The sequence below is a fragment of the Salarias fasciatus genome, chromosome 5 (assembly GCF_902148845.1).
Source record: "Salarias fasciatus chromosome 5, fSalaFa1.1, whole genome shotgun sequence".
NCBI classification, from domain to species: domain Eukaryota; kingdom Metazoa; phylum Chordata; class Actinopteri; order Blenniiformes; family Blenniidae; genus Salarias; species Salarias fasciatus.
The window spans coordinates 9882979-9898425 of NC_043749.1; the positions used below are offsets into that span (position 1 = coordinate 9882979).

A 15447-nucleotide genomic window follows, 5' to 3' on the forward strand; every position below is an offset into this window, starting at 1 on the left:
ATGAAAGCATCGCACTTATCTACAGCAATGAGAGAAATCTTTATTGTCCACAGGAGATGACACAAGAAAAACCATCACAGGCAGATTTTAAAAACTGCAACAACAAAAATAAAAGAGACATGATGATCAAACAGCAAATGACTTTAAATGGTTACATCAGCTGTGGTTAAAACCACTTCATCGCCACTTTCAGACAAAAAAAAAAACTTCAGCATTTTTTTTTTTCTGATTGCGTTTAATAAGATTTTTTAAAGCATCAGGGTGAAAAAAAATAAGACCCACTTAAATCAGACTTTATAAAAGAAGCAATCTGAGCGGATGAGTAAATAAGCAGACTGTGACCAGTTCTTAAGGCGTCTTTCAATTCTTGCTGAGTGTAATACATGAGCAGACTTTAAGTAATACAGTGTGCATCTTCCAAGATTCACCAGCGGAACACATCGGGAGCCCTCCAGTTCCTACAGCGCAACAAAAGACGAAGATCTGCGTCAGATTCCCCGCGCTGTTCCTCCCCCCACAGAGACGGAGGCCTCCGGAGCCAGAGCGATTAGCTTATTAGCATTTTAGCTGTAAACATTCATTGGCTGTGACCGCCCTCCAGAACCATCGCTGTGCCATCATCGTGAGTCACCCAGCGAGAGGAGTCAGGTGGTAATCGCGGCGTGAGCGAAGGCGCTCCGACCAGCAGCCATTTTGTTTCATTGTCACCGCAGGCCAGCTGTCTTGTTTGTTCTCTCTTTCTTTTTTTTTTTCAGTCTTTCATTGTTCAAGAAAAGTTCAGTTTCAGAAACTCTGTCGAGCACATGTCCGGAGAAAAAAAAAAAAAAAAAAAAAGATTACAGCGTTTCTGTGAGCCTTGAAGGGGAAAAAGAAGACAGGAGATATCTGGTCGAGGCGGGCGGGAGATAATTTCTTCGATGTGTAGAAAACTTTCCATTTTTAGATTTTCTGCAAAAGGAAATGAGACAGAGATGAATTAGAACCGTGGATTAAAAACATCGCGATAAGCGGACGCTTCACTCGGCGGCAGCCTGAAACCTCAAACTTCAATGCAATTACAGGATCTGGGTGTTGAGGTTGTAAAAGTTGTGTACCAACAAACAAACATGTCAGTTTGGTGGGAAGTGGAAAAGAAAAACAAACCCCACAGCTCCCCGGCTTTGACCTCTCCTGTTTTAACAAGCAAACATTTCATCTGGAGTGTTACTCTGAACTACGTAATTACAGCGTGCCTCGCCATGCTTCCAGAGAGACGCTGGAAAGATGGAGGGAGAAGCCCGGCCAGCACGAGCAGGTCGCATGTTTGTGGGTGTTTTTCTGTATCGTGACTCTCTGCAGAGCGCAAATTCATAAACTCACATGGAAACAGAGAACGTGGACTCGTGCACAACCTCTACAAGACAATAGTTATCAAAGAAACATTCCAGGATTGGTTATTTTTGAAAAGTTGACCGTTTAGTCATTTCAGTAATGAAATATTTACATTCAGTGCAGATTTTTATGATAATTTTTCAAATATTTGAATTGATAGAGATTTGATTTCTAAGTGTGTGATTTTTGCAGGAATTAAGTCACTTAAAAACCTTATTTGCTACTTAAATAGTTGAAATATTCCCCAAAAATATGTCCGTATTGATTTTAAGTAACAACAACGAGAGTAAAGTTTATAAAAGAAATCAGAATATGGATCATTTGTTTTGTGAACATGTAGACATGAAGCAGGACTTTCATTTTTTAAAGAAAAGCATCAAGCGCTTAAATTAATTTAAAACGAGAGCCTACACAGTGGCAAACTTTGAATTTAAATGTAGCCAATTACATTAAATAGTGTCAATTATACGAGTAAATTATATGAGTAAAATAACATTCTAATGGAAAGTACAACCAACCACAAATTCTGTTTAATGACAGTAATGTGGATGTTTGTAAAGTCTTACTTCCACCTCATGTAACAAACTTAAAGTTTTGCTGTTAAGGCCATAAAGTGTTGCAGAATTTCCAACTCTAACTGAATTGTATCAAATAATCAGAACCTGGTAATCCTTCAATTAAAATGGCAGATTAAACTTCAGTTTCAAATATCCTCTAAGGATTTCGTTTTATTGACATTTTGGTTTTAAATGTTTTTACTGATTTGGTATTTCTCAGTATTTTTAAGTGTTTTTATCACTTTTGCATTTCTCAATTCTGTTCCTGCATGGCCACAAGATTCTGTTACCATCCTTAATCTTCACACTCTTGATTTTTTTTCAGGTTAAGTAACAGGTTGATAATGGAAATGATGATTTCCTGAAACATTCCTGTGCCTGAGTCTTGTGTTTCCTCCTTCGCCTTCCATTTATCGTTACGGCGTTGTGTCCATGAGGCACGAATACATGCATGCAGCTGTGAGATGCACAATCACTGACATGCGTGCACGGAGGATCTCTCCCACCTGCGCTCGGCTCTTAGTCTGAAGCTCTAAAAATAAAAAAATGACTGTCAGAAGCCACAATTTCTGGATGAGGCTTTAAAAAAAAAAGGCAGATGAGCCGCAGAGGACTTTACATCTGGTCCCAGATCAGCCAAGAGCGAAAGCCAGAGGTTTAATATGCACAGAAGAGCATCCAACAGCTGGTCAGTCCAAATTGTGAGACACACACACCGACACACACACACACACCGACAGACACACATGGATGTGGCAGGAGCAGGGGTTCCAGCAGAGGAAGGAGCAGTGACAGGCATTGTGATTATAGTATAAACAGTGAGCGCAGTATTGTTTTTTCCTGCTGAAACAGAACAATCCTCTCATCTGAGAGGCCTCACGCTGAGCCAGACACACACACACGTCCGGAATCGCGCTCATCTGAACGCACAGCACTGTGATGTGCGTGTACGTGTGCATGCTGTGGACAAAATATCGGGGTTCCTCAAGAACAACAAAAGTGTAACTTTGTACTTTTCATAAAAATTCTGGCTGATTCCTTTTTTTTTTTTAATGTTGTCAGAGGACGTCCACACACACTTCATCGACACCTGACCTTTCCTGACCTCGTCTCACGCCTACTACTGCTCGTCTGTAGAGCCTTGAGGTCCCAGCGCTGCTCCTGCGGAGCTGGTCATAACAGGCAGGGTTACCAGCAGCGATGTGTTCAGGGACAGTTGGCTCCATGTGCTCGGGCCCTGGCTCCTCCACTCACAGCTCCGACCGGAGGCCTTTCTGCCTGCTGCTGAGGCCACAGGAGGTTCCACGGTGGAACACCTGCAGCGTGCACGTGGCCTGCAGCTGCGTGGCTCTGGACAATGTATTGTGTATACGCTGCATGCAGTCCAGTCGTGCTTGTGGTATCGTTTGTGATATTTCTGAATAATGCGCAAGTGCATGAGCGCCACACGTGTTTGTGATCACCGGTGTGCACGCGCCAGGTTGCGGCGTGTTTACCTTGACCTGAGCTCATGAAAAAAATGCACGATACAGACGTGCGGACTCATCCCGACAGAGTCTGCTCCCTGTCACACCGATGGCTGTCGCTGGTTTGGTGCTGGAATGCTTTTATGCTGTCATTTTTTATTTGGAGGGACTTCCTGGCTGCCTTTTTGAAGGCATGTAGCGCTTAAGCCTCGCAAAACTCAAACCAGGAGACCAGAGAGATACAATCACTGAAATAATATCTGCAAGTGTATTCCTGTTTACTTATATGCACCGACACACACACACACACACACGCACACATACACACATACACACACACGCTGCAGCACAGCTAATTAAAGTTCTCTCCACATACATACACATGTACATGCGCTGACATACACAGGCTCGTGTGCCTGACCCTCACCCTGGTACACACACCTTCCTAATACCTCACAACTGTTTCCAATCTAAAGGTTCCTGCTTGTCTGGGCCCCGGCAGGGCCTGATTGCACGATACAAGATCCTGAAGAGAGAGAGGGCAAGGCTGCAGGGGGAAAGAGAGAGAGAGAGAGAGAGAGAGAGAGAGAGAGAGAGAGAGAGAGAGAGAGAGAGAGAGAGAGAGAGATGTGCCTCCACTCCATAACCCTCCACTCTCCCTTTTCTTTCCCTCCTTTCATCCTGTACCTGTGCAGGAATCTGGTGTCTGTTAAAGTGGTCGGGGGGAGGAAAAAAAAAAAAAACAAAAAAAAAAAACTGACCCTAGAGATTGTGAAGGAAAACATTTGTCTTAAATTCATCAGAGGTCTGTCAAACACTGGAGCCGGAGAATTTAGATCACCGTGATGATAGTAAGATGTTTGTTCATTTTAGTTCATGAGGTAAAACAAGCACGATGAAAACCTCGCTCTAAATTTGTTCCCCACGTCTGATCATGCTGTACACAAAGGGCTGCATTGAAGGCTCTGCACGGTGCCCACTGGCTTCATCATGTCAGACTGAGGAAACAGGTTTATAGAGACGCTGATCACATGTTTTGAGTACACACTTTTTTTCCTTGAAGGATAACATGAACGTCGCATTTGCTTTTGCAGAGAAACATTTGCTTTTATCGAAGATTGCAATGACATGTATGATATGTTTTACTTTTTGGAATAATTTCGCTTACTTTTAAAGTTTTAAAATTGTACTTACCTAGCATTTTATTTGCATGCAAATACTGTGTGTTTCCTGCAAAAATCGAATGTTTGACTGGCATTTTACTGTTTATCAAATTTTATTCGATTAGATATATTTTTTTTACAGCTTTCGACACTATTTTGATGCTAACATATTCCTCCCGTTTTTTTTCCAGTAAAGTGAAACTGAAAATAGAAAAATCATTTACACAGAACAAATCTATTCAGTTTAGTAATTCTGTGTTTACTTTGACAAATCAGCATCATTATATAATAAACAGCAAAATTGTGACTAATTATTGACATGTAACAGTTTCATTACTTACTGAAAAAAAAACCTTATTAGTATTGACAAAAAAAAACAGGAATGTTGAGCAGTTATATCTGGCGATTAAACAGGTTTTTGTAACTTTATACTGCAAAGAAAACCCAGCTGGGTTCAACATATTTGCAATATTTTAGATTTGATTTTTTTCTATTTGTTAAAAAAAAATGTGTCAGATTTTTGTATGCATTTTCACATTTTTCCATGTAAATTACAATTTTCAAAGTTATTTTTAATGTTATGCTTTGTTTATATTCGATTTATAACCATGAGTTTAAAATAATTAAGAACCAATACTTAGTTGACATGAGATATAAGCACAACTATCAAGAAAGACACACACTTTTACTGTTTACATTTGTCAAGAGACATTACAATACTTTAAGCTATTTAATAAAAAATACATTAAATAAGCTTCAGTAGGTTTTCCAGATAATTTCACTGTATTTTTCTGTTTGCATGTGGTCAGACAGACAGTCCACAAATGAGAAGACATGCACAGCTTGTGTGTGTGTGTGTGTGTATGTGTGTGTGTTTGTATGCGTGTGGAGACATGCCACAAACACGTGGACGTGTGAATGAGAGCATGAATTTGTGTTTCATCACTTGCAATCTGTTACTCTTTTCTGTGTAAACGTGTGTTTGTGTGTTTGCATATTTTTTGCGTACCTGAGGGGCTGCAGTGGAGCGACTTGTCGCACTGGACGGAGCTGTGAGACAGACAGTGGAGAAAGGTGGAAAGACGAACGTCCTTGCAGAGAGGGGGGGGGGGGGGGGGGGTAAACCGGCAAAGAGAGCAACAGATGTACGCAAAGGTTTCAGATGAAAAGGTTAAAATCAGACCGTGAGCAAGGAATTCAAAGGTTCAGAGGTCAAGAAACGGGTGCAAAGACAGACACGGGTGGGTATGGGAGGGGGCTGAGATGTGGACACGAGAGGAAGTGTGTGAAAGAAGTTCAACGGCTAGTGGCTGGTAGACATGGCCCAGGCCCCCTCCATCCTCCAGACGGAGAAGGCGTAGCTGAGTCTTTCATGGGCCAGGTAGTTGCAGCTCGCCAACTTGGCGTCCATCTCGTCGCTCTGCAGCACCTGGTAGAGGAAGTCAATGTAGCGCGAGGCCAGCTTCAGGATCTGGATCTTGCTCAGCTTGTCTGACGGTAGCGTTGGGATGATCTTGCGGAGCGAGGCGAACGCGTCGTTCAGGGACTGGGTGCGTTGGCGCTCTCGCACGTTGGCGATGACTCGCTGAGAGTGAAGCTCCTCGAAAGGTGGCTCCGTCCTGGGGCCTAGAGACGTGGGGGCCAACGACACAACTGTTGTTGGGCTCTTCTTTACCCGTTTTGGTCCGGTGGGCAGCAGGCTGGTGGGGCTGCCGGTGCTGCTCTCCTCCGCCTGATTGAGACTGTCCTTCTTGGGATACGGCGAACGCTTTCGTCCCTGCAGGTTCTTCTTCGATCCCCTCTCCAGCTCCTCTTCGCTGGCCCCTAGCCCTCCTTCAGGGGAGTTGGTACAGGATACTTCTTCTCTCATTGTACCGTCCACTGATGGCCCTCCTTACCTATGCCGTGCTGACAGGACGCTGAACGCCGGAGCTCCCTTCCGCTGACAGCTTCAGCAAACCTCCGCCTGATGGCACCGCGCAACAAAAGCCTTCTCTTTCCGTCAAGCAAGCTCACGTCTGCCGAAACTCCATCGGATTCGATGCCCTGCTGTCCCGTTTCCTGGTTACCTTGTTAAATTTCTCACTTTCACAATCCCCTCTCAACCCAGCCAGACAGAACAACAACAAACCATCTGACAGGCAGGTCCACCTCCGCCTCTTTTATACCTAAACGCGAACCCGGCGCCTGCGGGCAGCTCTCATTGGCTCAGCGGACCTGGAGAGGGTGTGATCCAGCCTGACACAGGCAGGGAAGCAGGAAGTGCGGTACAGCAGGGCGGGTGATTGAGAAAAGGGGGTAAGTTGTGCGTTCAGCCAATAAGAAGGACCGTGTCTAATGTTGCACTGATGTCTGAGGCTTTATGGTTTCCAGATTGGGCTGAACCTTCGGTCCGCCTGCATCCTCACGTCTGCCCCAACCTCCTGTTTTTGACAGTCACCACATTTGAATTTCAATATCTGAAGCACGACTGAAAAAAAAAAGTTAACAAAGAAAACCTGAAACACAAACTTTCGCTGTGTGATCATCAATTCATTCAAGATTCAGATGGGTGAGTTAAACCAAACATTTGTGCGCTGCGAGCTTCAACTGAATAACAAACCGATTTCAACAAGATGTGTGTGGAGAGACTGAAGAGGGGATTATAAAAGATTCTTTTGTAATTCCTGTTAAGGACAACTGTTGACATTTGCGCGAACAAGTAAAGTTGTGCAAGAAAAGCATTTTGTAAGATACATTTTCCAAACATTCTCTCTCTATTTTTTAATACTCATATCCACCAAACAACTATAATCTCTTTGAACACCTTGTGTCCATCCATTGACCTGAACATTGCTTGTTTCCGAAAAGTTCCTTATGAGTAAGCGCTTCAAAAATCCACTCCTGACGTCGGCGATCTCACGTCTCTGTGTCGAGTTAGGCAGGGGAGAGCAGGCGGGCAGGACCCCGAATAACCCCTGACCTCGGTCGCCCAGAGACCTCAGTCTGCGGAGGTGAGAGAGCACCTAATTGTGCCATCCATGGCCTCGAGGCAGGGCTCACACATGTTCCACCTCCACGCAGGCCCATCTGGGTCTGCAGCCACTTAAAGGCATTTCCCTGACGTTACCAGTCGTGACACAGCAGGTAGACCCTCCTGGGAAACTGACGGCAGGTTGTCCAATTTGTGTGACCTACAATTTGGACAAATGACTAAATCTTGTGCAAATCTACCCTTGAATCTCTATCAGTTTCCCAAAAGTCATCTCCATTTAGACCTCCATGCGTCACAGCGTGAGTGACTCATCCGTGGATCACTGCAGAGAAATCTTGCGGGGCAGTTTTCCACCGCTCGGAGCTGAAGAAAAGTTGTACTTTTTGATGACAGCACACCAAATGATAGACTATACATTTCAACGCCTCAATTTTCATAACATTAATTACATCTGTCATGTCTCTAAAATTGCCTTGAATCCAGAGCCTGTCCGGAGACATTACGTTAAACTCGTCTTATTTACCAACAAGAAGTTTCATTTGATTCCGACTCAATTTCTACACGCTCTATATGCTTGAAAGCTTCCAGGCAACAATTTGGGTGTGACTGTCACAGCATTTGGAGGATCTTATGTGCGGAGAGCGCTTCAGAAGATTTTTGATGAGCCCCGTGATTGCGCTGGTTTACATTTCATTTGCGGAGCAACGTCGAACGGAAAGTAGCTCAATCCCAGTTGGGTTCAATCAAGTTAGAAGAAAAAGAAAAAAAGGAAAGAAAAAAAAAGTCATCTGGCCATCAAAGCAAAGCTGTGGACAGAGACAGTGAATTATATGAGGGTAAATTTACATAACGGGCTGAGTCAACTCCAGGATTAACTAGTATTAGGGCATTGGGAACTCTGGTGGAGATAGAGGAAGGACAGAAAAGTCATTGTTGCGGAGGCTAATCTCAGGAGTTGCTGCTTACCTTTAGCAAAAAAAAAAAAAAAAAAAAGCGTGGCTCCGTGCCACCATCATGGAAAAACTGAGCAAACGTAGCGGGCAGGCCAGCAGGAATGTCGTGGCGCAAAGAAGAATAGAAAAGGGAGAAAAAAGAGGGCGAGAAGGGGAGAAGAATAAGAAAAAAGGGGAAAAGAAAAGGAGAAGAAAGGAAAGGGCGAAGGGGGAAAAAAGTGAGGCCGTCCAAACAGAACCAGATGCAGGAGTGTGGAGGCTCGTTTGATCTCCATCCTCATAGGCTGATTGATGTTGCACATTTCATTTCCTTGTCAGAGTCTTGACATAATGTTTCACTAAACACTTAGGCCCTGCTCTCATCTTCGCTGTGTTTCCACAGGGGTCATAATTAACCCTTTCTGGAGTCCAAAATAGATCATGCACATATCAGTATATATCAATATACAGTGCATAGGCACACACACACACACACATACACATACGCACACGCGCACAGGGCGCTTGGATATCAAAAAAGAGCCGATGTATTGTCTGTTTCTGTCTCTGCGCCATATGGTTTCGACCTGACTGAAATATTGCACTGAAGAGTAGCCACGTAGAAACTTTGAAGTTCAAGGAGAAAAATTGTTTCTTTAGATTCTTAATGCAGTCAATTCAATTACCATCATGCACCGAGAGGTCGGAGCGCCGCGGTGACGTATCCAGCCGGTAGGAGCGCGGCGGCGTGACCAATCATAAGTGATGTGTTTGAAAACCTGCACTGGCTCAACAAAAGGAACCAATCATCGAATTCCTCCTCACCTTCACCCGGAGAGTTTCTTCGCCCTCCCGGCCGCTGTTATTGATGTTTGCACACAGCACATTACGCCCCCCCCCACCCACCTCTCTCATTCCCCCCCCCCCCCCCCCCCCCCCCCCCCTCCCGCTCTCCCCTTCACTTCATACCCATCCTTCAAGGGCTCCATCCCTCCTGAGGAGCTTATAGTGACACAAAGGCGAACATCTGGGACCCATTTCCCCCCTGGAGAAGCCCTTCCTGTGGGGTATCCACTTAGAGGGGTTTGGGAGAAGCGGGGTGGGGGTGGAGGAGGACGCTGAGGGGTGAAGGTGCGTGGCGGTTGGGGGATGGAGGCGGTGGCGACGGAGGCGGGCGGGGCGAAGCGGAGAGGCTTTCGTGCAAACTAATAGTAAGGTTGAAAGGTGTGGATAATATCTGAGTCAAAGTGGAGATTTGAGGCGAGGGCTGCCTGGTTTTTCGAGCCGGCGAGCGGTCTGATTGACAGAACGGTTTGGAATGCGCTGCCGGGATACTTTAGTGTGCAAAACCAAGAGAGTTGACATCAAACGGGTTATTTCATGATCTGTCAGTGAGATTTTTCCACCGTCTTCTGGAATTTTACAAAAAAAACTTCCTGACAAACTGAAGTTCAGTAAACGTCACACGTGATATCCACTGTTATGATGTGTAATGCCTCAGTCATGAAATGCAACGAGTTACTGTTTACCCATAATGCCTGTGGATCCCAACAACTGTTCTGAAAAACTTTTAATGTAAAATTTATTTACACGTCATTCGTTAAATTTCAGCCAAAATTTGATTGATGTGATTCGTTTGTTCTTCTCATGAAATAAAATTGATGCATTTTTATCCCCCTACTGATAAACAACAATTCACCAAAAAATGCTGTATGTGGACCAGATCCTCCTCATCACCAATGCACCTTTATGGAAAAAAAACATGCAAAGTTGTGAAGACACTACTCATTATTTCCACACAAAACACATCCAGAATGTTTCATCTTTGGGCAAGAACTGAAAAACATACTGACCAGCTTCCAGCTTTTTGACCTTCTCCCTGCAATATAAAATAAACACAAACTTTGTTGCTCGGGCCTTATCATCAGTAAAAAAAAGACCGTATCAGGTGATTTTACTTTTCTTAAACTCACAAGACGACTCGTTTCTCCCAGTTGGCAGACGGTGTATCTTCTGCATCTGCAGATAGGAACACTGTCATCTTTCATCATGGGTGAAGATTCCTAAAATCCAGAGATTCAAAATGCTCAAGTACGCTTCATAAATTAGCGTCCAGCACATTCTGAGACATATTCTCTGCCTCACCTCTTAACAATGTGTACTTTGTCAAACTTTATCTTTGAACATTGCTCACAAAGCAGTGAGTATTTACTGCTGAAACAGTTCACTGCAAATAACAGGTAAACTTCTCACGATAGCATCAAAAAACCCAAATTCAACAAGTGAATCGATCTCATGGTGAGATTATTAAGACAAACGTTTGCAGATACGTTCGTGTTCTCGCAAAGGAAAGAGTGCAAACTTACATTAGAAGACATGTCCCTGCCGCCTCTGCGTGCAAGTCTGTATTATTCTTGTTTAGCTGTGATTTATCTTCTCGTATTAGACCGTAATTTATCATAATATTTAGCTCTCGAGCTTCCTTCAAATGCCCCTGCTTTCATGTGTAATTTAGCCAATATCCTGCTCTGGCTCTGATTACAATGTTTAAGTGCCGGGGTCCATCCGTGGCACATTACAAGCAGTCCCAGTGGAGCTCACAGCTGAGCTGCGGATACGGCGCGCCGGACGGGCGTGCACGGAGCGGCGGGTCGGACCGGGTCTGGGAGAGTCATGAAACATGCAGTGCATGATGGTTAAAAGAGATGGGTGAACTTATTTGGCCTCTGGATTAGAAACATGAGGGCCAACGTGACAGGGCGCCTTATTAAAAAGCGATGGCTGGATGTCACTGTGACGTACGCTGGCGTTTTACAGACAGACATAAAACATTAAAAGAAACATTCGGCTGGGAACGAATGCTGGATGAATGTGTGTGCATGTGTGCAGAATGTTTCCTTACGTCATGTCGCCTCCATATGTGCAAGCGGCGGGTCATATGATCCACGTGCATGTGATAATGTGACACAGGGGCGACGCGTAACAAGTGCATTAACCCCGTAACGTCGCGGCACATGAATGTGGCATGAAGCTGGGCTTTTCTTTATGATCAGTCACTGCAGGCTGCATCAGGAACAAACAGAAATCAAGCCGCTAATTCGAAGCAACGTTTATAATGCTGACTCCAAACAGCTGGGCCGAAAGACGCTGACGTGCTCACACTCTATATATAGAGAATCATCACACCAAAGTCATTCTGCTGAGTCAGCCTCTCAGATTCAACATGTTGGCTTCACTTTTTTTTTTTTGTAAACAGTAATATGTCTGTTGATGAGTCGGCAGATGGTTGCTGACCATGTGGCGGCTCGGGCTACAAAATCCGGTTTGTCAGTGAAGTCTAGAAATTAGCAAGAACTGTTATTGGGAAGCGCTTTTTTTAACTTCAAAACTACACCTGGGTGCCAGAGGAAGGGATGTTCCTCCTCTATTTTGCCTCAATTTAAACAGAATCCAATACAGAATTTTGAATCATTTTTAACCAGAAACATTTGATTCGTGTATTTGTTAAATTGTCATCAGCAGCACCTCCAGTTCGATTTTCTAAGTAGAACACGGAGGGCTCTCTCCCCTCCTCTGGTTGATGCATGTCTACTTCTACTGTATTATTTCTATTATAGCAGGGGGATAAAATCTCCCTTTCACAGTGATTAAAGTGACTTAATCATTTCATTGGACAAAATGTAATCTAAAGTCCAAATAAAGCAGAGCTCACATGATTCATTTTCTAACGGCGTGCAACCCAGTGTGAGACTAAATCACTGCATTTGGTTCCTGTTGGGCTTTTAAAGTCAGTGCACATTAAAAGGTTCAGTTGTTAGCAGCAGTTGAGATCAATATCCAGTTTAAAGCACTGTCAGAGGTGTGTTACTTTAAAAGTGGAATTCAGGTGAGTAGATTTGCAACTGTTTGACCGGTATTTCATCATTTTCATTCGTGTCCACTATCGATTTTGAGAACCTCATTCAAATAAAAAAAAAAGTTTCGTATTCTTTTTATTGCTTTTGTATAATTCCTTGTAAAATATCACAGGAAAATAAGATTTTGAAACACCCTCCTCCAGATCCCAGCGGCCTGCATACCTCCCAATACCTCAGGATTGATTCATTCAGCGTGAAAATAAGTCTCCACAAGTCAACTTGATTCTGACATTTTCACACGAGGCGACTGTCAGGGAGTCCCTGCTGCTGCCGACAAGCTCACACTTCAAATGCCGGTTCCTGGAAACGGTGTCAACCTGGGATCTCCGGGATCAGACACTATCACGCATCCAGTTTTTTCAAACGTACAGAGAAGCAGTGTCTCGAGGAGCAGAGGAATGTTGCGTTCCTCCAACAGAGCTATTGCATTAGAAACATCAACAGAGCCAGCTTCAAAGAGATCCGCCTTCACATTGAATCAGTCCCCATTTCCATTGGATTAGATGGCCTTACCAAAGTTACATTGCGCTAACGTTTCTTTATGGTTTCTCAAATCCCTCGCTCTGGTTCTGGTTCCCCCTGTGAAGCCACTTCAAACGGCCTCTGCCATGGCATATCCCTTTGTGCTCTAAAACAGCAAATATGTGTCTCTCTAAAATGTTTCAGATGCAAAAGTTTGCAGTGGTCCCAGAGGCATGGCGAGCGTCGCGCAAAGAAACTCAACAGTCGAAAGAAAAGAAAAAAGAAAAAAAAAAAAAAACAATATCTGAGTGTGAAGGTAAAGATTCTGTTGGGCTGTCAGCAGGCAGGCCTTCAGGTTGGAGAGGGAAATGAAGTGACCAGTGAGCGGGGGCCACAGACACCGACACATGCACGGAGAAAGTGGAAAGAATGGCGAGAAAAGAGCAAAGAGTGTGTGAGAGCTCCTGCGGCAGTAAATCAGTGCGGTAATGGGGAGAGATGAGAGGGGAGGGGGGTGCAAAGGTCTGGAAACATATGTTTCAGTTTGTAAATAAAACAGTAAATTGCTATGGATATTGCTTAAATATCTGTGGGCTTTGTACCACACTTTGCGGAAGTTCCTCGGAAATCATTCTGGGACTGCCTTCTTAAAATGCCAAAGCGACTTGTTAATGTCAGAGAGGCCATCTGGTTCTCGACCAATTCAAGATGTTTGCTTTTCATTTAGCTTTTTCCCTCCTGATGTTTCTTTTTTTAGATCAAATGCTTCACTTTTATATTGTGAATACCACCGTCCATCATCCACGGCGGCGAAGCAAGGAGATCTCTGAGTCACCTCACCTTTTATCAATAACCAAATACCTTCAGTCCGCTACACACACTCATTTCCTTTTATCTCTTTTATTCATTAGTTACGCTTTTTTAACTTCATTACCTCAACTAGTAATTTTCAAAAGGAGATGTTTTGCACTTTTCCACAGTAATCCAACATATTGTACCTACCTGAAATGTCAAGAAATAACGCACTGCAGAGAAACAGACACCCAGCAGGACAGAGAGCTGCTTAAAAACTGATTCCCCTCGTCAGCTACAGAACTGTTTAAGTAAGGCTTTTACAGTAATGAATAAATATTATCCAAGTACATCAAACTGAGCTTCCTTGTGAGAAGCTTTTATATCAAAGGGGAGAGCGATGATATGAGAAAGAGTCACACAATTTTCTCAAACCAAGGAAGAAGGTAATTTTAAAGTATTTGCAATGCTGAAATATTCCGGGTCTAAAGTTGTGTGTATCATTGGATAACTGTAGCATCTGAGGGCAGAATCTTTGATGAACAGATCATCACTGACACCATATTGCAGGAACAATGCATAGTTTGGTATACAGAACATCAGTATAGGGTGGGCTTCACCTGCAGACAGCCTTTAGGGTCAGTCACCTGCAGAGAGAGGAGGCTGTTGGGGGCAAAAGCCAAATCATGGCATGAACAAATCAGCAGATACACAACTTTAACTGCGCTATTATTTCAGTGACACTATGACAGTTACGCACTCTATTGAAACATTAACAAGGTATTCTATCTCACTGGCGTGAAAAGATCATCTCCGTTTCCTGTAAGTCCCAACAGTTCTTCACTATCATGTCGCACACTGTAAAAAAAACATTAGGACATAAAAATGCTACTTGGCTTCTGACGATGCAGGAGCAGAATTAAAAGTTGGTTTTTTTTTTCTTTCTTTTTTTTGAGGGGAGGTAGCATGAGCTCTGTGGGAGGGGGCTCACTCTCTCAACATTTGAAAACCATTTTGTACACAAAATACACGTGAAAGGTGAGCAGCGCCCACTCCCCGTAGTGGAGGAAGGCATGCCAAATAATGTTAATAAATACTAGAGTGAATATGCACTATCCTCTGCCATTATGCATTTTGTACCATTTTCGGCTCAATAGTTTATGAATAGCACACATTTACTTTGTTATTACTTTCAATCGAGACAGCATCGGCCCCTAAAATGCATGCCTATTAAAGAACAGCACAGCTTCAGTTTTTAATGTTAACACTTTACCACACACACAAACAGGTGTGAGAGCAGGTGGACACACAATATTCATTTCAGATGCATGAATTCACACATTATCTTTTGGATTTTGTAACAACAACACATTTCCGTATAGAAAATACGCAAGGTTTGTGTTCTTGCGCTCCTGTTCTCTGGTGTCTGATTGCACAGGATGTTTGGGATATTTGGGTTTTTTGAGTGTCTCAACTCTTGTGTTCAGTCTCGCCACACTCAGCCAGACTGCCAGTCAACACGACTTCCTCCCTTGATTTGGGGGGAAAGGAGGCCCATAATTGAATGAAACGAGACCCCTCCCTCTCTTTATGTACTACACACACACACATACACACACACGCACACACGTTTTACGGGCTGGTGTATAAAGTTAATAGGACACATTTGGTTCTAAAGCACCCAGCTTGCTCAACGGAAAGTGAGCCAGATTGTTTTCAAGTTCTTAATGTTAAAGTTTATGACAGCCAGATAGAAAAAAAAAAAAAAAGTTTCCATGGTGATTTAACCACAACATCGCAATTACCTTGATAC

General features: G+C 43.6%; 1 protein-coding gene across 1 annotated transcript; it reads right to left on the bottom strand.

The window, feature by feature from the left end:
- Positions 1–54: 54 nt before the first annotated feature.
- Positions 55–6668, bottom strand: LOC115388786 (twist-related protein 2-like). The gene is made up of 2 exons (XM_030092058.1): positions 5567–6668; positions 55–948 (listed from the first exon to the last, which is right to left on the bottom strand). The coding sequence occupies exon 1, from the start codon at positions 6425–6427 to the stop codon at positions 5861–5863; it is 567 nt and encodes a 188-aa protein (XP_029947918.1). The 5' UTR covers positions 6428–6668; the 3' UTR covers positions 55–948; positions 5567–5860.
- Positions 6669–15447: the final 8779 nt, after the last annotated feature.

What these genes read in the sequence shown, in the direction of transcription:
- LOC115388786 (XM_030092058.1), bottom strand. Translation starts at nt 6,427, where the DNA reads ATGAGAGAAGAAGTATCCTGTACCAACTCCCCTGAAGGAGGGCTAGGG.